At 43.7% G+C, this 23,308-nt stretch overlaps 1 protein-coding gene across 1 annotated transcript in view; it reads left to right on the top strand.

The window, feature by feature from the left end:
• LOC308280396 (Krueppel-like factor 7) overlaps positions 1-23,308 on the top strand; it is a gene marked incomplete at its 3' end in the record, with an annotated part of 121,649 nt that overhangs the window by 92,834 nt on the left and 5,507 nt on the right. Inside the window, exon 4 of the mRNA XM_080720663.1 lies at positions 10,480-10,603. Coding sequence (XP_080576789.1) covers positions 10,480-10,603 — 124 coding nt within the window. The remainder of the gene's footprint in view (positions 1-10,479; positions 10,604-23,308) is intronic.

The following is a 23,308-nucleotide window of genomic DNA, read 5'->3' as shown; positions in this document are numbered from 1 at the left end:
TATATGGAGATAGTCTAGTCCAATATGTCATATGGGACTACCGTCATAGACAGTAGCCATTGTTAATCCGGAGTCAATGGCTGACTGTCTGTACAGGAAGTGATGTCACATGACATACTTTTTATGCCCATATATGAGTCCTAACATGGAGATGTGGATAACACTATATATGGAGATAGTCTAGTCCAATATGTCATATGGAACTACCGTCATAGACAGTAGCCATTGTTAGGTCGGAGTCAATGGCTGTCTGTCTGACTGTCTGTACAGGAAGTGATGTCACATGACATACTTTTTATGCCCATATATGAGTCCTTCTGTACCACATCTCCATGTTTAGGCAAACTCCACACAGAAAGGCCCTATCGCCAACCCAACCTAGGGTGTGAGCGATAGGGCCTTACTGTGTGGAGTTTGCGTGTTCTCCCCGTGTCTCCTAGGGTTGATACCCTCACAAAAACATGAACAAACTCCCCCCAGAATGACGACAACTAGAATCGTCAGAGAAACGCTGTGGTTGGCCAGATGGTCAAGAATTGGCGCGACCTCGCCCTTTAGGGCGAGGTTGCATGTCACCCTGAGGTTGCATTCCACCCTCGGGTGTCTTACTAGTCTAGATTGGGAAAACAAACTCATTCTGTAGTGTGATGCCCCTTTAATTTAACTCTGAGAATGGACAAATGGAACCAAATGGACCCGTAACAACCACTCATAAGAAGGCTAAGAAGCAGGGGGTGACCACCTTGGGGTCCAAGCTCTGTGGGGAGCAGTGCTCTACCCTTCAGCATCTCTACGACCAGAGGGTGGCAAAGAAAGCAGGAATCATCATCATCATCATCTATGTTTAAGGTCCTCTTCCGCTGGGTTGGACTGGCTTCTCCCTATGGCTTTCTTGGCGAAAGACTCAACTCCTAACCTCAGCAGCTGATTCAAGGTCCTGCCCTCAAGGTCCTGCCCTCAATGTATAATATATAATATGTTGCCCCTTTATTTAAGAAGACAAAAGGCAGTGGCAGTTTCATCCCCTGTGCCATTAGGCTACTTAAAAATCACACCCAATGTGAAGTGAGCGGTGGTCGTGCTTTCATAACATCTTCAGACTAGGATTTGAGTCTAGGATGTACAGGCTATGCTACACACACACGTTTTGCTATGGCAAAACGCTGAGGAAAAAGGCTACATATGACATCACTAGACAAACATGATGCTACGCGCACACATTTTACTACGGCGAAACGCTGAGGAAAAAGGCTACGGACACACGCACAGCCACTTATAGGAGCGGTTTGCACCGCTCAAAAAACATAAGATTCCCCGATCCCTCTCACCTGGACAAACTGGACTTGGTGTGCTAACTATGAATGGGACGAAAATCATAATTGTTTATTGTGATAAAAAAGAAAAGAAAAACTAAAAATGCTCACAGTATCGCAGAGGTTTTAAAGTATCGTGAAATGATCCACTGGGATCAGTACATACATACCAGCGGAGGGGAAGGGTAGTGATACAGTATATACATACTGTACATACAGTACTCGCACGAAAGCACAAGCCTGTACGATGTGCTAACACCCGCCAAGGATGCAAACACAACAAAAGCATGTACACAAACACATTATGCACATTCCACCAGTGTGGAGAGGACATTGCTTTCCTTTTAATCACCCCTTTACATTGTCGTTTAGACGTTTTTTTATTGTCAGTTGCTGGGTGTTTTAACTGTATAGTGCGTGTTTATTTATTGCCTTGTCTTAGCAAAACGATTTCCCCTTGAGGATAATAAAGGACATCTAATCTAATCTCGTTTGTTTGTTAAAAAAGGAGTTAAAATGCTCGTTCTCCAACGTTTCTCTTCTTTTTCCTTTCTTTTTACAGCCTTCATAAAACATTACTGACACCTCTGCTGATGATCAGAGAACATCAATCCACAGCGAGCGGTTTGTTGTCTCCCTGCTAATAAATTATAGACGTCTCCGCCGCGATGTGGTCACATTTTGGCGAGCGCCACGCAGGCAGCAGCTGACATGATGTTAATATCTTGACCTCCGCCCCCCCACATACATGTGGCACAGTGAGTGCATCAATGAGACGTGCTAGATTAAATCGTGCGTGGCAGCCAAGACGCGCTGGTTATGCTAGCATTAATACTGACGTACAGTATGTCTGCAATTTATAGTACTTGAAAAGACAATCCAATCACCTCAGATGAGTCTCTGGTGGGATTTTGTCCTGGCAAATGTGGAAATTATACACAAATCATTGCTCTTGGGCAGAAACCTTGTAGCTCCATATTTGGACTTCGTAAATTAACTCATTTAATGCCACCCTTTCACCACTAGAGGGCGCCCAGTGGCCATAGAAAATCCCATAGAGATATGCTGGTATATGCAGAAGCCCTGCAGCCATGACTTGCCTGAACACTTTCCTTTGTGCATGTACAGGAAGAGGATGAAGTTAGCTTGAAGTTAGCTATTGGCTACCAAGCATTTTAGAAGCCTTATTTTCGTCAACTTAGCCATGATTAAACCTTGCACACCTCATGCATGGGAAAAAAACAGAGAAGAATGAGCTCTAAAAAATCCAATGCAATCCTGGATTGCATTGGAGTGGATTTGTGCAGTTTGTTCACAGCTTTCAAACAAAAAAATCCGATTGGAAATCCGTTCAGGCATTCTTGAGATAATAGCCATTATGTTTTACATGTTATGTAAACAAACATGGCTGCCCTGTATGTTAGATGGGGTTGTATGGGGGTGGAACATGCAAAATCGCGATTGAAATCATGTTCACTAGATTTGATGGGGTCCAAAAAAAAGAATTCAAAAAAAAAAATATATATATTTTTTTTTTATCCTGAATTTATTCGGGATTGGCACTCTGGGATGCGATAATAATCCCGAGTATTCTCGGGATTGGCACAAAATGAGTTTAATGTTTTTGTTTGTTGTACGACAGGCTGGTCACCTAGAGCAGTGGTTCCCAAACTTTTTTGGGTGCCGTACCCCCTTATACTGATTTCTGAAACCAAGTATCCCCTTCCCCTGGCCTGACTGCAGCATTTTGCTTATCAAAAACTCATCAAAAGTCCAGTTCCAATGCCAATATGTCAAAAATAAAACAGCATAATGGCAAATAAACATTGCTTTCTATTCAATATCAGTTGTACTAGTCATGTTATTGATGTCATTTAGTTTTACAATTTCAGATTGGAAGGTTGACACAAAGACTTGTCAATGTTTTGTCATTACCCATAACAGTAAAATACATATTCCCGTTTTAGGTGCCATGGCATTGGTCCGACATTTCATTGTTCCTACATCCCATTACACCCGAATCTGGTGAATGTTAACCTGGTGAAAATACTATGCCTAAACCTAACCCTAACCCTAACCCTATCCTCAGTAAAACTATGCCTAAACCTAACCCACACAACTAACCCTATCCTCAGTCAAACTATTCCTAAACCTAACCCTAAAACCTAACCCTAACCAAATTAGGACTAATGAGATGTAGGACTTATGGGCAGCCGGGGCTGTTAAGTATGACATCATTTTGTAGGCAGAGGAGAATTTCTGCCCCCAGTTTCTGTGAATCTTTTTACTATGTTTACTATTTACACATTTTTCTTCTCTTTGTTGTTGAAAGGAAAGTGTTAGAATTATACTTTAGTCGTTTTTGTTTAGTCGTTGTTTTTTGAAATAGCGAGGGACAGAAAATGCTCTGGGGGCAGATTCTCCTCTGCCTACAAAATGATGTCACGGCTTAAAAGCCCCTAGTCCTTAGCGGCCATTTCTTGGGACAAAACACAGGTGTTTCAATTGTTTGATTGCATAGAACTAACGCTATAGTCTAATCAGAACACCTGTGTAAGGCTGTGTTGTCCCAAGAAATGGCCACTCTTAGAACTACATTTGGCACACCCTATACTAACCTGACTCCGCCAGATGATGGCAGCAGTGCGTACCGCCCTGCGCAAACATCTGGGACTGTTCAAAGAGAGTGGATAATGCCGTAAAGTCCCAGTCCGGACCAATCAGCGGCAGCTACGGGTGGGCTCTGAGCGGCTCTGAGCCAACAGACACCCAGGAGGCGGATTCTGGGTGTAACGTCATGCAGACAGGCCATTATAGGTGATTGGCGTTGGCACTCCCAGACTGTGATAGACAGACCGCCCCATCCAATCACCTGCTAAAGAACTTGAAAAAATGGCCCGCCCCTTACAAATCCAGATGGTAAAAGTAGGGCGGTACGCACTGCTGCCACCATCTGGCGGAGTCAGGTTACCTCTATACTGTACATTGTGAAACAGACCTGAGCTGTGTCTGTAGTCTGTACTTGGTCTGCACTTTTTTCCTTCTTCACCAATTCTCTTCGCCAAAAAATAGCGGATCTACAAGCTCACAACATTGTAGATCGGCTATTTCTGGCCAATTTCAAATGGTTAACCCGAACAGGTTAAAAACAAACAACAAACTAAATCAGCCTAGTTTCATGCCCCTTTAATGCTCAGGAATTTCACTGAATACACAAAAACCCAGTGGACTAATTTAACTCCGAAAGTGTACAAATGGATTTACACTTTGCTGGTGTGTAAGCCATTATTGTCGTGAGACTGGCCTAATTATCACTACCCTTCCCCTCTGCTGGCGTATCTGCAGCCTCTCTCCCCTTAATCCACTTCTCTTCTTCTCCTCTCACCTCCACACTCCTCCTCCTCTTCTTCCTCGCCTGCAGGGGCGTCACAAAGGGGGGAAGTGGGACTGAGTTACCAGGGCCCAAGGTGGAGGGGCCTTAATTATTTTATACTTTAACTATTGAAAAATAGCAGATATACAAGCATGCCACGCTGCAAGCTTGTAGATCTGAAAAGTCGTGGAAATGTGTGCAAATCTTTGAACATACAGTAATGTATTTTTTTTTGTTTCTGGGGGGTCTCTGGAACTAAATATTTTGAGATGGGGGGGTCTGTGGCCAAATACATATCTTTTTGGGGGTCCTTCACATGAAAAAGTTTGAGCGCCACTGACATTTTTCAAAAATAGCAGACCTACAAGCTCACAGCGCGGCACTAGATCTGCTATTTTTCAATAGTTAAAGCAAAAAAGAATGCATATTAATGCATTCCCATATGCAGTCTAAATGGGTTAAACCCCCTCTCCCTATGAAGAACATTATGGGGGGCCCGCAGTGAATCCTTGTGCCCAGAATTTGGTGCGACACCCCTGCTCGCCTGTTCCACCGGTTCTCATTTAAACTCTTCTCTCAACCCCCTTCCCCCCCCCCCCCCCCCCCCCCCCGCCCACCACCACTTCCCCAAAACCCCTCACCTCCCCCCCTTCCTCTACTTCCTCTTCTTCGGGTTCTCTCTCGAACCCACTCGACATGGCGTCCTCCTCCCCCTCCACTATACCCCTCCCCACTCCCCCCTCACTCCACTCCTCTCCACTCCACTTCCCACTCGTCTTATGCGCGTTCAGCAAGATTGGAGAGAGAGAGAGAGAGAGAGAGAGAGAGAGAGAGAGAGAGAGCGACGGGAGCCTCTCTTCCTCTTAAGAGTTTAAGCACCCTCGTCTTCGCTATCTCTCCGCTCAAGACAGGTTACACACGGCGCTCTGTCAGCGAACATCAGCCCCGGCGCCAGGGGCGTCGCACCAAATTCTGGGCCCTGGGTACAAGGATTCACTCACATTTTGTGCTTTAACTCTTGGCACAGAGTGCCGCGCTGCGAGCTTGTAGATCTGCTATTTTTTGAAGCGGTGGAAACGCTTCCAATGAATGGCTTTGTGTGTATCACGCCCATATATGGTCATTTCAGTCCAGAATGAACAGGCTTTTTCAAAAACAAAATGTCCGTTTAATTACCATATATGGTGATCTCAGTCCAGAATGAACAGGGTTTTTCAAAAACACAATGTCCGTTACTTTATGTCCATATATGGTCACTCCAGGCCAGAATGAACAGGTTTTTCCTGTCCCGTACGTGTAAAATATCAGTCCAGAATGAATAGGCTTTTTCAAAAAGCAAAATGTGTGTCCCATGTCCATATATGGTCATTTCAGTTCAGAATGAATAGGCTTTATATGTCCTGTACATCCAGAATATGTGTGCGGTGTCCCTCCCGGTCAGATGAATGGATACTTTGAGGATTGGTCAAGCTTCACATGATAATTTGGCCTTCAACCTATTATACCAACTGTCATACCGGCTCTCCAAATACATTCAGAATAGAGGTTTTATCTGTCCACCGCTTCACTTCGAACCGAGGTTTGATTTTTTTAATAGTGAACGTTTTTGCAAGTCTGAATATTTCAAATCCTTCTAAGGTTTTTCGAAAAACCTATGTTTCTATGTCAGTGGTGCTCAAACCTTTTCATGTTAAGGACCCCCAGAATGATATGAATTTGGCCACGGACCCCCATCTCAAAACATTTCGTTCCAGGGACCCCACAGAAGCAAAATCTGAGTTACAAATGTTCGCTTAAAAATACATTAAATCAAAGATTTGCACAATTTTTCACGACTTTTCAAAAATAGCAGATCGAGCTTGTATATCTGCTATTTTTCAATAGCTAAAGTGTAAAATAATTCCATGCCCCTCCACCTTGGGCCCTAGTAACTCATTCCCACCCCCCCTTGTGACACCCCTGCCAGGGTCTCCCAGAAGAGAAGATTTATGTCAAATTTTAATAATTCAAAGTTTTCAAAAAAAAAATTATCGTAAAAAAAAAAAAGAGTGTTAGATTTATGTGTGTCATTGTGCAAGCATTGACAGTAGTCAGTTGTATTGTCAGTCCATAAAAGTGGATATTCTGTCTAGAATTTGTACCTTTGCGATAACCTTTTGTGCCATCGTCGTCTCTGTAGATTATCTGCTATGATCTACGGTAAACAAGCAACGTCTTCCTTCGCTGTAACATCAAAGTCACCTATAGCTACCACTCTGAACCCAGAGGACTTGTATTAATAGTCTTGCATTAGACCCAAAGAGTATTGACTCTGTTATATTATGTAGAGACAAGTTATCTGACTTGTCTGGAATATGAAATGCTGATTTTGTGGAGCTCTGCACTAAGCATTATGAAACATGCTGGAAATAAGCATGGAAACCTCATAGGTTCAACACTGTTAAGCCCTTTGCACACAGGACAGTTGCGTTTCTTCCGTTTGCTGCATGAATAAAACGCATTGGATTTGGTGTGCAAGGCTGTGCGGAATCGGCGCTGCGGATTCAAAAAGGAGTCATAAAAGGAGTGATGAGTTTTTTACCGCATGCGACAAGACGCACGAATCGAACTGGTTTCGATCGAGAAAAAAACGCACGGCGGCAGCCACTCGTCGCACGGCTAATTCGGAGCCGGTGTGCATGAGGTCATAGAGAATCATTGTTTTCTTTTCAAAAAATTATATTGTCCGTTTTATCCGTGCGGTTAAACGCGCCTGTGTGCAAAGGGCTTTACTTTTCAGGAATCACATTCAAAAATAGCAAAAGTAGCAGATCTATAAGCTCAAAACGCGATGCCTCGCGGCACGTTTCGAGCTTGTGAATCTGCTACTTTTGATGCCGCTGCTTTATCATGATGAGAGGCTATAGGACCGCTGAATCATTATCGAAAGGGAACAGGTTACACTCACAGGCTGAATTTGTTAAGTCGTTAATAAAAAAATGTTACCCTTCCTCCTGTAGGGTTTTCCTTTTTTTCCTTTTTTTACCTATACAGGAAAAAATAAACAAAATTGGCCTGGGGTTTCATGCTTCTTTAAACTCACTCCTCGACACAGGGTTTTCTATATACATTTGTTTTTTACATTATTAACACATCGGATGCCCACAAGGGGCACCAGAGCCCCAGCTAAGTGCCCAAAGTCACTCCATAGACTTCCATAGAAGAAGACAAGGCCCCGTTGCGTCAATGCATGCGCGATGACGTCACTTGGTCACATGAGCGCAGACAGGATGTTATTGTGTAACATACAGTAAGGGCTAGTGTTGATCATAGCTGTTCATTGCCGATCAAAATTTGGACATTATGCCGCACGCGGCCACAGTTTTAGCCATAAAACAAACATCGGAGATAAAGGGCTTTAAAGATGAGGAAATGCATTGGAGTATAGTGTGTGCCAGCGGCTACGTCATTGTAGTCCTTAGCGGCCATTTCTTGGGACAAAACACAGGTGTTTCAATTGTTTGATTGCATAGAACTAACGCTATAGTCTAATCAGAACACCTGTGTAAGGCTGTGTTGTCCCAAGAAATGGCCGCTCTTAGAACTACATTTGGCACACCCTATACGGACAAAAACGGCCGCGCGAAGCTCCCAGCGTCGACTCGAAGCGACTAGCGGCTAATGTGCTACATCCAGGCGCAGCCACAACCGAAAGGTGAGGTTTAAAGTAAAGGTGTCAAAATGATCGCGTTAACGGCGGGAACTAATTTTTGGGATTAATTGCGCTAAAATATTTAACGGAATTAACGTTAAATTCACTGCAGCCGAGAACACAGCCTGCCCTGCAACGCATCCTGCTCCCCCCTCCCCCTTCCCCCCTGCACACACTCAGTCACTGAGCAGACAGGCAGCAGAGAGGGAGACGATAGAGAGAGCTGCCTGCAAAAAGTTAAAACAGCTTGGAAACCATTCGCTGCCACTGGATTAATAACTGATCATCAATACATCTCAAATAGGGATCTACTACACCTTTGGATGTTCAGTTGGAGAGGACAACAGCAACACATTGAAATCCACGTTTTTAGGCTCCAACTCCTTGCATTAGATCCAGAGAAATGGTCGCGAAGCGATGCGTGAATCATTTGTCTTCAACACAACTATCCTAGGCTGTGTAACATAAGGTTAACGAGGCTAGTTGACCTGGATTTGACATAGGCAACGGCACAGTCTGGCTTGTGCTGCGTGTGTCAACTGAATGAATTATCTGTAGCCCAGATATCAAGTAATCATGATCTCCCCCTCATGCTAAAATTACTTTTAAGTTCCACTTCTCCCCAAAATGTATTTTCCATCATGAATGACAAGCCTATACCATTGTTGCATTTAGGCTCTTTATTAAACTATAAGCCTGTGTTTTATTGCTACACAATAATGGTAAATAAAGTAGCTTACTCTAAAATAATCCATTCATCCATCCATCTTCAACCGCTTATCCGGCATCGGGTCACTGGGGTAACAGTTCCAACTGAGATTTCTAGAGTTCCTTAATAATAATAATTAAAATAAACAATACTAATGATTATAATTGCGACCGTCAGGTCGCAGTTACTATGAAAACCTCCACCGCCTGTCTGTCTGTCTGTCTGTCCGTCCGTCCGTCCGTCTGTCTGTCATGTCACATCACACTTTTTTGCCCCTATCCATGTGAAATTTTCCACACACAATCCTTGTCTGCCAATCCACAACCTCCACCCTTCCAGGGACCCCCGCAGCTCCAGGGACCCCCGCCAAACACATTTTTGAATACTGCTCCTACAGTTTTTGCCCAAAAATCACACAAATCGCTACACAGTATGTCTACACTTATCTCATCAACATGGATCTGTCCCATATAGCGCCACCATCAGGTAGATTTTTTAACACATTTTTGGACCTAAAATCACGCTGCGAACTGACGGTCGCTTATCATACATACATACAGTACATACTGTATCAATGTATCCGCCTTATTCCGCCTTTATCTTTCCATTTCCACAACAATATACAGATAGAAATGGCATATTTTGGACATAGTTCGATTCGTGATTAATCATGATTAATTAATTTTTAAGCTGTGATTAATCTGATTAAAATTTTTAATCATTTGACAGCCCTAGTTTAAAGTTAATACTGAAAATACAGTAAACACGTCAACGCGTCGTGGGCCTCCTGGGACATCAAAGAAATTGTCGCGTAGACACCTCGTGGGCACCCGCTGTGTTAATACATGTATTTATATCTGTTTGATTTCACACGTTGATTTTATGCAGAGATTTGCCTCTGTGATTACGGCAGCCACCACAATAATTTTAAAGAACAGGTTCAAGTGAAATCGATGCAGTATTTAAAAGACAAAATATATCATTATCGAGCATTATATTTTCTCTTTCAAGCATTATGTATTCTGTTTTGCATTGTAGGGCTGGTTTGATTGCTGATCTCTTGATCTTTTGTTCGTGTTCACGCAAATGCACACACACACACACACACACACACACACACACACACACACACACACACACACACACACACACGGACACACGGACGCACTCACTCAGAGTCACAATCTAAACCGCTAACCTCAGAGGTCAACCAAAGGATAAGGGGAAATGCTGTCCAAGTATATTTTGGACGGAGAGATCGTGAACCAGGTGGTCTCTCTTTTAAAGCAGTGTGCGTTCTCTTTCTGTTCCCCCCCCCCCCCCCCCCCTCCCGCACAGGTGGTCTCTCTTTTAAAGCGGCGTGCGCTGTCTCTTTCTGTTTCCCCCCGCGCAGGTGAGAAGCCCTACAAGTGCTCGTGGGACGGCTGCGAGTGGCGATTCGCCCGGAGCGACGAGCTGACGAGGCATTACCGCAAACACACCGGCGCCAAGCCCTTTAAGTGTAACCACTGTGACAGGTCTGTCAAAACACACCCTCTCTCTCTCTCTCTCTCTCTCTCTCTCTCTCTCACACTCGCTCTCTCTCTCACGTTCGCTCTTGCTCTTTCTCTCTCCTTATATAGTTTTTTTCCCCCCAATCCCCCTTAACTGTACTGCTGCCGTTGACAATCCTCACCGTCATTGAAAGGGTTAAAACCATGGCGCCGTTGACGGTGAGGACTGTCAATCTTACTGTATTTACTCTAAAGGTATAATTACTTACAGTACATCGCTCCGCTCCCGCCCGCATCGGTAATGTCCGCGATTTGTTTACAACGCACGTCGGGCGTGCACGCGAAGTGAACGTCCTCCATAGTAAATCCATTGAGAGGCCCATAAAGAGACTTCATTTACTCCAAAAGAGACATTTTGAGCCAAAGGATAGCCTGTATCTATCTATCTATAAATGCGACAAATCTCTGTTTGTTTGTAATCCGCGTATCTCGAGAACCGTTCGTCCCACCGGCTTCAGATTCGGCACGCGCGTTCCCCGCCGCCGCGCGGAGTGCAGTGCCGGGCCTCAACCCGACTCGGCGCGCGGTTTTCCTGAAGCGGCGCGAAACGTTCGGAATCTCCTTACGCGGAGCTGATTGTTAACATCAGGCTGTTCCTGAGGAACTCGGCACAATCGCTGACTCATTGTGACATCACTTCATAAAAGGCTCTGACATCACGTACGCCAGGAGTCAACAAAAAATCTCTGTGAATGTGTATGTATGTATGTGAATCTCGAGAACCGTTCTTCCCACCGGCACGCGCGTCCTGGGCATAAAATGAATCCCCGAATGCGGAGCTGATGTCTGACATCAGAGTTTTCCGCAACCGGTACTGTGTGTGCAGAGATCTCCATATATGGGCATAAGGGGACAATGGCAAACAGATGGTCAAAACGGGTCCTATGACAACAGGTATATTGGGGTTTGCATTAAAGGGTGGGGACAAAGGCTAACAGATGGTCAAAACGGGTCCTATGACAACAGGTATATTGGGGTTTGCATGAAAGGGTGGGGCATTCATGGGGTCCGCTCCAAAAAAGAAAATAAAAGAGACAAAGACAAACATAAGACAAGCGACAAAGCGTGGGTCTGGGAGGATGACTTGAATGATGCAGATTTAAGCAGGCTGTGTATTCTGCTTAAAGAAGAAACAAACAAAAAGCGACAGAGATCTCATACAGTATATGGGCATAAAATGGACGCAGATAAACAGATATCTCCATATACGGGCATAAAGGGACACAGACAGACAGATACAGAGATCTCCATATATGGGCATAAAATGGACGCAAATAGACAGATATCTCCATATATGGGCATATGGGCATAAAATGGACCCAGAACTATATCTGCAGTGATCTCCATATATGGACATAAAATGGACGCCGACAGACAGACAGACAGATACAGATATCTCCATATATGGGCATAAATGGACACAGGCAAACAGATGGTCAAAACGGGTCCTATGACAACAGGTATAATGGGGTTTGCATTAAAGGGCGGGGCATTCATTCCCTATTTACATCGTTCCCGAGTTGGCCAGGTCGCCGACTAGACGCTCGGGCGGCCCAGCTTCTAGTATTGTAAACCAGTAAGACTCCCTAATCGGGAGATAAACGACCGTCAGGTCGCAGCGTGATTTGAGGGCAAAATGTGTAGGAGCAGTGTCCAAAAATGTGTTTGAAAAAATCTGCCTGATGGTGACGCTATATGGGACAGATGCATGTTGATGAAATGAGTGTAGATATACCGATTTGCGTGATAACCACTACACTTCTAAATGGGTTCACGTGAACAAACCAAGAAATGAGATGCATTGATTCATGTGCTATCTGTGTGTTGCTATGGTAACAACCGCATGTTGAAACAATGCCCAAATTTGGAGATGACTGACATCACTCTGACATCTCTGAATCTGATATATAACCAGCGATGCTTTCACTCTGTGCATATTTTGGTAAGGTCCAGTTTTGATAGACAAGTGAATCGCAAAGCTCTATCTTGGGTAGTTGTGTCCATTTTAGCTGGCTTTAATATAGGGGTGAGCTTGCAGTCCTGATTGCAGTATGGTATGTACTTGGTGCAGCGGTAGGGGCTGTGGTTCCGACAGTTACCAAAAGTTCTGGACAGTGGCAGCCTTTCTGGCAGTTCTGGCAGTTCTGTCAGCCTTTGTACTGTGCAGTATCATGTCTGGAGCTGAGCTCGCATTACTGATTGGAGGTGTGCCGGGCGCCCTAGCCGGTGCAGCGGTAGGGGTCGCGGTTGCCGGAGGAGGACTGGCGCTCTTCTGCTACCCTTACCGCGAGGAGGAGGAGCGATGGCCCATCTTTATTTTGCGTCAATGCTATTGTGCTTCGATTGGCATTCTGCTTGGAAGATTATTGGTTAAGAGTATTTTGTGTCTCTTCCCTGGAGGGAGCCAAGACGCATGCAGCGGTCTAATTGGTGGGGCAGTAGGGGCTGAGTTTGCTGTGGCTGTGATCAGTATGGCTATGCTCAGTAGCATAGCCATTAGTGCTGGTGTGGTGCTGTAAGTACCTCCCCAAAAAAAGAGAAGAGACGTTCCATACTCCAGCCATACCCGTGTAGCCTCCCGCCCCCTGAGAGCCGCCCAGAGAGCCCTTTACCACGGAGCACCTGCAGAGAGCCAATGAAACAGTTGTGCTGACGTCAGAGCAGAGACCCCCTCTAAAGGCGAAAAATAAATATATATATTGAAACAGTCACACTGAGAGACAGAGCTCTACACTGTGTTCATTCTGTAGTTCCTTCCAGAGCATCTTCAGATACACTTTACATCCATGACTGTCAACAACATGGGACACAGAAAGTCCACGAGGAAGCCAGCAGCAGCCAAGAAACAACAGATGGGTCTGGACACCATGTTCACCTGCCCGTTCTGTAACTACTACAACTCCTGTTCTGTCCACATGGACAGGACTCGACGTGTGGGCATTATAACATGCTGTGTTTGCATGGAGGCCTACCAAGTGTGGCGGAGAGAGTCGCAGCCCCAGCCTGAAGCCTCAAAAATCCAGTATCTGCCCTCGTTCCATAGGGATGTCCCTTTGGAGTAATGGTTAAGATATTGGACTTTCACGCAGGAGACCCGGGTTCGAAGCCGGGTGGGGAGGTTCGGATCACCTCTGTTACACAAGCTCCTCAACTTAAGATGTATATGGGTATTCCCAGAAAAAAAGAAGAAAAAAAAACTTTTATGCCCATATATGGAGATTTCTGATGTCATCAATCCCAGGCCCTAACTGGCCCAAGAGCCTGCTTTACTCTGAAAAAGAATAAAATAAATAAAATGTCCTTATACAGTATGGGCATTCCCAGATGATGCCCTGTTAGGGTACCCCCTTATGCCCATATATGCATGGAGATCCCCCAGGCATCAAACCCAGGCCCTAGCTAGCCAAGGCCCTGCTTGGTTTTACTAATGAACATGTGTTTTATGCCCATATATGGAGATCCCTGTCCCAATGTCATCAATATTAAGGACATATCTGGGAATGCCCATATTTGGTAATGCCCATATACCGTACTGTATGGGCATGTTTTGACATAACATTGTTGACTATCATGCAGGGGTCTCCATTCTGTATATGGGTAACTGGTCTGATATGCAGTACATCACTGGCCAGATGGCCAAGGCAGGGCGCAGCCATGTTTCCCTTCTGGACCCACACTGTCATGTGACTAGATGACGTAATCGTTGCCGTCAAGTGATAATCCAAAAAAACAAAAACAACCCCCTTCCCGCCCTTCAAAATAATAGCGGCGGCCTATGGAGGAAACGGCGCGGCACCAAGGCACCAAGCAAACTTCAGATTAAAAGGCAGGTATTGTGTTAAAAAACAATGTGTCAGTTGAATATCCTCGCTGTCCTGCAGAAACCTCTTATCTCCACGCTCTAACGTTTTGTGTTTTTCCGTAAATCCATGCCCTACTTGATCACACGGGTCTTCAACAGGGGGTCCGGGACCCCTAGGGGGTCCTCAAAGATACTACAGGGGATCCTCCAAATCTTTGTGGGATAGAAACTCTTTTTTTCTCCTTTTTTTATATTAACCATTCGAACCCTAGCGTCCATATACTGAGAACTTTAGCAAAAAATAGCCGATCTACAAGCTCACAACGCCTCGCGCTGCGAGGCGTTGTGAGCTTGTAGATCGGCTATTTTCGGCAAAGAGGTTTGGTTTTGAGGGGAAAAAGTGCAGACTAAGAACAGATTGAAAGGTCAAGTTTATTAAGTATTGACGTGGTTAAATATCTGAAAACACAAATTGACATGAATCCAAAATACACTGATGATCGTGCTGTCAAACGATAAAACTATATGGAATCTATGAAAAGGTTGTGGGGGTCCCTGCTTCATCTCTCTCTCTCAACTAAGGGGTCCTTGGCCTGAAAAGGTTGAAGACCTCTGCAATAGAGTGTCACACGAAAGCATCAAAAGTAGCAGATGTGCAAGCTCTGAGCTTGTCGATCTGCTAGCCTACTTTTGCTATTTCTGAATTTGAATCCTGAAAAGTAAAAGTTTTATGAGGTTTCCACCGGACAGAGGTTATTTAAAAAAAAACTGTTTTTGAATTCGGCCTCAGGTCTAAATACGTTCAAAAACAATGTCAGTAGAATATGTTAACGTTAATTAGCTGCAAAAGGAATGTCGACATTGTGGAGGACTCGCCACAAAGTCTTTTATTGGGTGCCAGGGACGGCTTCAGGGGGGGGGCGGGGGAGGGCTCTAGCCCCCTCTAGTGGAGGCTTAGCCCCTGCTCAGCCCCCCCTCCCCACAGACCCAATTGTAATGAAAAGTATTTACAGAATAAATAAATAAAAGATAATAAATATGTGAAAGAAAATGGACTTGCTTCTATGTAAAATCATACAATAAAATGAATTTTCTATAAAGATAATTCTTTGCTATGAGTCTGCATGTCACATGATCTTGCGTGCTGCTAGGGGTAGTCTTGGATTGGTTCCTGAAAATGTAACACTATTTAGTCTACTTCCTGGTGGCTGTCAAGATAACTATAAACAGTCAGTCAGTGTGTGATGCGGCTAGCAGCAGGGCTAGTCATAGTATGAGACCCCATAACTCTATGTATGAGACAGACAAAACGGCGGAGATTTTTGCAGCAGACAACCACAATATCACCGCTCACGGCGTCACGCGCATCAAATACTGAAGTGTTGAAACGGCACATCTGCAGACAGTGCGAGCCCCAGACACACACACGCTCCCAAGAATAGGAACGCTCCAAATTGTACACGAGCACATAGTAGCCTACGACGTCCTTTATTATACAGTGCTCTGCCTCCCCAGACCCCCGCACCAACATGCTAACAGTGACCACCAAATGCTTGCAACAACAGCCAGAGAACCCACATACAGTGGTTAGCAGTTAAGAGTGTCACCAGTTGGCTGCCTCAGTGGCAAACAGGTTTGGGCCCTGTTATGGCCCAAATCCGGCTGAAATCGTTAAGTCTGGCTGACTATGGCTTGTGTGCCACACATCTCCAACGAGCCATCAGTGTCTCTAGTACACTCTACATCATAACAGCTGGGTTTCTCATAGTGAACTAGGGTGCCCAATAACATCAGTCCAGGGTGCCTCAGAATACTTTGATAATATTTAGAATGTATCAATATTACTTCAGTTAAACCAATTCAGACCCTCTAATGCCTCATGCTTGCTTTGTAAAACACCCCTGAGTTGCACTGTACTTGAGTTATATTTATAAACCAATTCTCTTCACCAAAAATAGCCGATCTACAAGCTCTTGTAGCATCTTGTAATGAGCTTTTAAATCTGCTACTTTTGGTGAATATCCCCTTAGAATAGGGATGCTGAGGTTTAGTGATTGAATGCCAAGTTTATTTTAAATCTGTCCTAATGAAAGATTCAAGGGAGACTCCGCACACTCAAAAGTGAGCAAAATCATGTTCTTTATTTTCAGTTATTAAAGTGCAAGCTTTTGGTCATAGACCTTCAGGCATGCAGCACCTCGATGAGCGGTGGTCCTTTCACTATTAATCTGTCCTAATGGAAGCAGATATTTTCTCAAGTTGTTGTATGTTTGTTAGGCGTATTATGGACAGTATTTGTTATTATTCCAAATAATAATAAATATGCTGTATTTGCATAAAGCAAGTATGCTATTTGTCTACTCCCATGTTGATATGAGTATTAATATCTGTTTAAGGTAGATTTAGAACAAATACAAAATATGCGATTAATTGCGATTAATTGCGATTAATCGTGCGATTAACTATGGACAATCATGCGATTAATGGGATCACATTTTTTAATCGACTGACAACCCTATTATTAACAATAAACAATTTGTAACGTGTATTTTCTTTATGTGGCCCCTTAAATTAGGATCATTGAATCTCGTTTGTTGTATTAGTGTTATTCATTATTATTTGTTGCCAAAATTCATTCGCCCCTGCTCTAAAAAAGTCAGCTCCCCCATAGCCCCCCCAGTCATAATTTTCTGGAGCCGTCACTGTTGGGTGCACATTCAAAAACAATTTAACTAAACAAAAAAGATCACCAGCACGTCCTTTTTAATATGTTTTATCGTGTAATATAAGTGGCAGCACTTCAAGCAGCATAGGATTACTATATATACTGTAGCCTTGAGAACCAATGACCCATAGGTCTCCTGTTTCCTTACTGCGTGAAGGCAGCATGACGTACAACTACATCAGCCTGGACACTAACATGTCACAGGGACTTAACCCAGGCCAACTCTAGATGCTGAGTGCCAAGCAGGGAGGCACTGGGTATCGCCTTTATAGTCTTTAGCCCATTTAGACCTAGAATTATTGAATGCTTTAACCAGTGAAAAATAGCAGATCTACAAGCTCACAGCGCGGCACCGAGTGCCGCGCTGCGAGCTTGTAGATCTGCTATTTTTGAAAAAGTTGTGAAAGTGTGTGCAAATCTTTGAATATATGTATTTTCAAAGCGAACGGTTGTAACTCAAATTTTGCTTCTGGGTGGTCCCTGGAACTAGATATTTTGAAATGGGGGTCCGTGGCCAAATACATATCATTTTGGGGGTCCTTCACATGAAAAGGTTTGAGCACCACTGACATAGTAGTCTCTCAAGAACAGACTAACTGAGCTCCAGTTAAGTGAAAAGGACCTTTTCTTTGACGATGGCTGGCCAGATTGCTGTCATAGAAACATAGGTTTTTTCCAAAAATCTTAGAAGGATTCAAAAGACACTTATAGAATCGGGTCGAAATTCTAATTTTCACGATTTTTCAAAAATAGCAGATCTACAAGCTCGCAGCGCGGCACTCGGTGCCGCGCTGTGAGCTTGTATATCTGCTATTTTTTTTATATTTAAAGCATAAAATATTGCGTCATAATGTGTTCAGGCCTAAATGGGTTAGTATTACACAGCCGGAGATTGAATCCATGGCCCCCCGATGTCAGGGTGGATACTGTAACCACAAGGCCACTGAGCTGGTGTGACTGAGGATTACTGTATAGTATATAAGAATATAAGAATACAAATCTGCACATCAGTATGGCTTCTTCCAAATGCAATTTTACTTTGTAACGTTTCGAGCCACCAGGCTCTTCCCCAGACATGAGGATTACTATAGGCCACAATATTCTCGTGATCTCGCACCAGAAAATCCAGATTTAACTCTGAAAACGTTGTTTAAGCACTCACAGAAACTACTACACGAAATCCTCAAGTTGCTCAGATATCTAGATGGTGATGTATTTTGCCTTTTCCAAGAGACTAGCAATATGTTGATGTTGGTGTTCTCTATAGCAAGGGTCCCCTAACTTTTCAGTAATTCATTTATGAAAAACACAAAAAGTTAGAATATGGATATAAAAATAGACAAAAATAACCGAGTTGGGAATGCATGAGTCCCTTACGCACCGAGACACCTATGTTACTCTAATAAGGAATTAATTTATAAAGGTGCTGCGATGAAAAAAAAATGCTATTTGATTGTATTGATGAGGCTTTACCCATAGTTAAATTTTCTAAATCCATCTCTGATCATTTACAAACCAGTGTCAAAAAAGAGAAAAGCTGCTCTGCTTCGTCATGTGTACTGTAAACTCTTAAAGCAGTGGTTCTCAAAGTTTTTCATGTCAAGGACCCCAAAATTAATATGTATTTGGCTGTGGACCCATCTCTTTTTTTTATGATTCAAAATGTATTCCGCTTTTTCAGTTTTGTAAGGACGTACTGTACAATCTCCAAATATATGATGTGCCAAGGGAGTTGTATATACAGTATAAAGGTGCACTATCCTCATCTACCCTGGATTTGAACTTGGTTTCCATTAAGCTGATAGAGCTTGCCTGCTTGCTCAGGGGATAAATGAATCTTAGATCAGATCCTGTGTGAGACAAGACATGATCTAAATGTCTCAATAGAAGAGCAGAGAGACAAAATACAACCACCCCGATTGTATAAGTGTATTAACATGCTCTACCATACAGTTTGGACAACATTAAAATGTATGTATTGAAAAAGGTTACATAGTGCTGCTTTAAAAGATGGGAATTATCCATGTGGCAGTTGTGAACAGTGTTCTAAACACAGTGTTTAGACATCCGAGATCAAAAGGTGAAGGCTTTTCTGATAATTAAGGTCACAGAAAATAATATTTCAAAAAGATATCTTATGTGACAGGATTTCTATTGGCAAAACTACACGCATGTGAGTACAACAGCTCTGTCAGACATCAATGATTTATCCTGCTGCTTGTCATTTCAGTGAATGTTCACCTCCTGTCTCCTCTCTATGATTCAATTGAACATTGAACGTATTGACTCGCAGAGGAGCGGGGTATGGAAATAAAGTTGTTATTCTGAAGGGAGCGCTATTGGATTGACACTTGAGATACACTTCAGCCTATGGGCAAGGATTTTAATATGACTGTTATTGTCGCCGTCGGGCAGAAAGTTTTTACTTTTTATACATTACATTTCAACAAGTTAAAACATCGTCTAGTCTCCCCTTGTAAGTGATTTGAGCGTTTTTACCTTTGACGATCCACAGATTTTTTTTCTTTTTTTTAATAACATAACCACGTTCATCCGGTCTTAGTTAGGGTCCGTACAAAAAAACATCTGGGAAAAGATTCCGAGATGAGACTTTCATGAATCTACTTACATGGAGGCGGACAGACCGGGGGATTTCCGGTTACACAAGACTATAAATCCAAAGTGAAGCCCTGCATAGATCTAAGTGTGACCACATCTCTAAATTAACCACTTCACATTAACCCTACATACTTCATTGTCCGGGGTCCTCCAGGGGTCTGCACTCGGCCTCCGTTTTTTTCCCCCCTCAACACTAAATCTCTTCATGGATAAAAATGAGCTGTTTAAGCGTAAAAAATGGCCTCTTATGGGCCTCTTATGGGGGGTGCATCACCTCATTCAAGTGTCAGCTGAAGAGACTGTAAATACGGTACACCCCCCGCTGTGACCCTCCCTCCCTCCCCATCCCTCGACGCTACCACCCACCCCTCTGCCCCCACCCAGCACGAGACCCCCTCCAGGCAACAGCCATTACCGCTATCATCCCCCCCGTCCCCAGAGGGGGAGGGGGGGGGGGGAGGAGGGAGAGGCAGTGATGGCAGTTATAAATACTTAAAAGTATTCAAAAAATAGTGAAAGTACAATAGTAGCAGCAGCTGTTTTCACTATATTTTAAATATGGCCCAAGTGGTTTATTCACAATGTTAAGTCTAGGTCACACGAGTCCCTTCCTAGAAATGTAGTCGAGTCAAAAGTATAGATATATATATATATATATATTTTGTTTATATTTGAAACGTATAGCAGAGTAGCGGAACATTTACTTTAAGTACTTCTGTAAATGTACTTACTGTGTACCACTGATGCCCCCCCCCCCCCCCCCCCCCCCCCCCCCGCCCCCACCCACCCCTCGAGGAGCAGGAGAGAGAACAGGAGAGTGATGGGAGAAGGGTGGAGGGTTGAGATGAAGGGTGGGGTGGGTGGTGCGGTAGGGGGGTAGAGACAGACCCACGGTGTACCAGCTGGTGTCATGCCCCCCAGTAGTGACTCATACTTTACCATCTGTCTGGGCCAAGTGCACGCACGCACGTCGCACGCACGTACGCACATACGCACGCACATACGCACGTACGTACGCGCTCGCACGCGCGCGCGCACACACACACACACACACACACTTTCAAAAATAGATAGTTGCAGACATACATGATGGCACACAGACTCACCTCTCACATCACACACACACACACACACACACACACACACACGCACACACGCGCACGCACACGCACACACACATACACACACACACACACACACACACACACACACATGTACGCACGCACGTACAGTCACCTATACTTTTGAGGACGTCAACATTTTGGAATGGCCATTTTCTAAATGCAAATTTTTGTGTGCCATTTTTAACTCTAAAAAGCCTGACTTTAATGATTGCATGCCAGGGTCTCTAACCCCAAAATACATGATCTCCAAGCTCACAACGTGTCGCGCTGAGACGCGTCGTGAGCGTGTGGTGTTTTCGGTGCATGCGCGCCGGCGCCACACAATAAATCAAGCCCCCACATGAAAAAAAAGAGCTATCTCTGAAGCAACCATTTTTCTTGTGAGGACAATGTCTTATTTTTCAATTTCTACTATGCTTGTGGGGACAGCTTGGCCGCTCACAAGTGTATAGTAACACAAGCGCACGCACGCACGCACACATGCACGCACGCACGCACACACACACACACACGTGTAAATTACATTTACTTAAGTACTGTACTTAAGTAAAATTTTTGAGATATGAGAGTAATTGAGAGTAATTCCAATTTCTAATACTTTTAGTTCTACTCCACTACATCTCTGATCCAAATATTGAAATATTGTACTTTTACTCCACTACATTTATTTGAAACCTTTAGTTACTAGTTACTTTGCAGATATAAATTATAATGTTATAAAACATACATGAACCACTTTAGCCCTATTTTGTACCTAAGCTGTACCTAACACTTTCATACTTTTACTCAAGTACATTTTGAATTACGGACTTTTACTTGTAACGGATACCTTTACTTAAGTATAAAATTTGAGTACTTTTTCCACCACTGCACACGCACGCACATGCACACATGCACACAGGGGGGACTGTCCCTAGCCGCTCCACACATGTACACATGGATGTACGTATGGATGGCACAGTATATGCACACACACACACACACACACACACACACACACACACACACACACACACACACACACACACACACACACACACACACACACACACACAGAGATGCAGGTGTGACAGCGGGGCCGGTCCCCCCGGTCCCCAGTGCTTCGTGGCGGTGTGATTCCTCCCTCTGGGTTCAGACGCTGATTCGTCCAGACATTTTAGACAGCAGCCTCCGTCTCTCTGACAGGGGCTGCTGCCTCCTGGGGCGTCACAAGGGGGGGGGGGAGTGGGACTGGGGGAAGTGGGACTGAGTTACTAGGGCCCAAGGTGGAGGGGCCTTAATTATTTTATACCTTAGCTATTGAAAAATAGCAGATCTACAAGCTCACAGCTATTTTTTAAAAGTCGTGAAAATGTCTGCAAATCTTGAATATTATGTATTTTTTTACACATACACGCAAATGTTGCTTCTGGGGGGGTCCCTGGAACTAAATATTTTGAGATGGGGTCCGTGGCCAAATACATATAATTTTGGGGGTCCTTCACATGAAAAGGCTTGACCATCACTCACATAGAAAAACATAGGTTTTTTTGCACAAATGTTCACGATTTTTCAAAAAATAGCAGATCCGCAGTGAATCCTTGTACCCAGGGCCCGGAATTTGATGCGACACCCCTGACTGCGTCTGAGGCCTGCTTCACGCCTCTGCTGCATGGCTAGCTATAGTTATTTCTTTATTTCTTTGGGTATAGTTTGATGCATGTGATCTGCCTTTTTTTTCCCCCTCCGAAACCTGCGTCAGTCCATTGGTTCTCAAAGTGGGACCCCAGGGGCCCCAGAAAAACAGTTAAGAACAGGAACGCATGTGTCACGTAACCACTTTAACCATTATTTTTTTATACTTTGAATATTCAAAAATAGCAGATCTACAAGTGAACACTATGAGCTTGTAGATCTGCTATTTTCTGAAAAAAACATGAACATTTGTGCAAATCTTTGAATATGTTCTTTTAAACATCTTTAACGCAAATCTTTGCTTCTGGGGGGTCCTTGGAACAAAATATATATAACAAATACATATAAATCTAGGGGTCCTTGATATGAAAAACCACACATAAAGAAACATACGATTTTCAGAAAACCATTAGGATTTAGAAGATATTATTCATTTTAACCCACTTATATTTCATACTTTGGCTATATTCACAAATAGCAGATATAGATTTTGCTTCTACAATATACCGGTATGTACCACCTGTTTCACTGAAGAGCACCTGTTTGCAAAGCGCCTCTGTGACTGAACCCAGGCTGCACCTCTGTTTAATTTAGTATTCATTCATTTATTCATTTAGTCATTTAGCACAGTGTTTCTCAAACATTTCAAGCACCCCCGTAACACACTTTGAGACCTACTGGTGATGTAGCAGAGTATTTTACAACATGTACAATATCAGCACCCT

Source organism: Nannobrachium achirus (assembly GCF_963921795.1).
Source record: "Nannobrachium achirus genome assembly, chromosome: 24".
Taxonomy (NCBI): domain Eukaryota; kingdom Metazoa; phylum Chordata; class Actinopteri; order Myctophiformes; family Myctophidae; genus Nannobrachium; species Nannobrachium achirus.
This window is presented reverse-complemented; position numbering and strand designations above follow the sequence as displayed.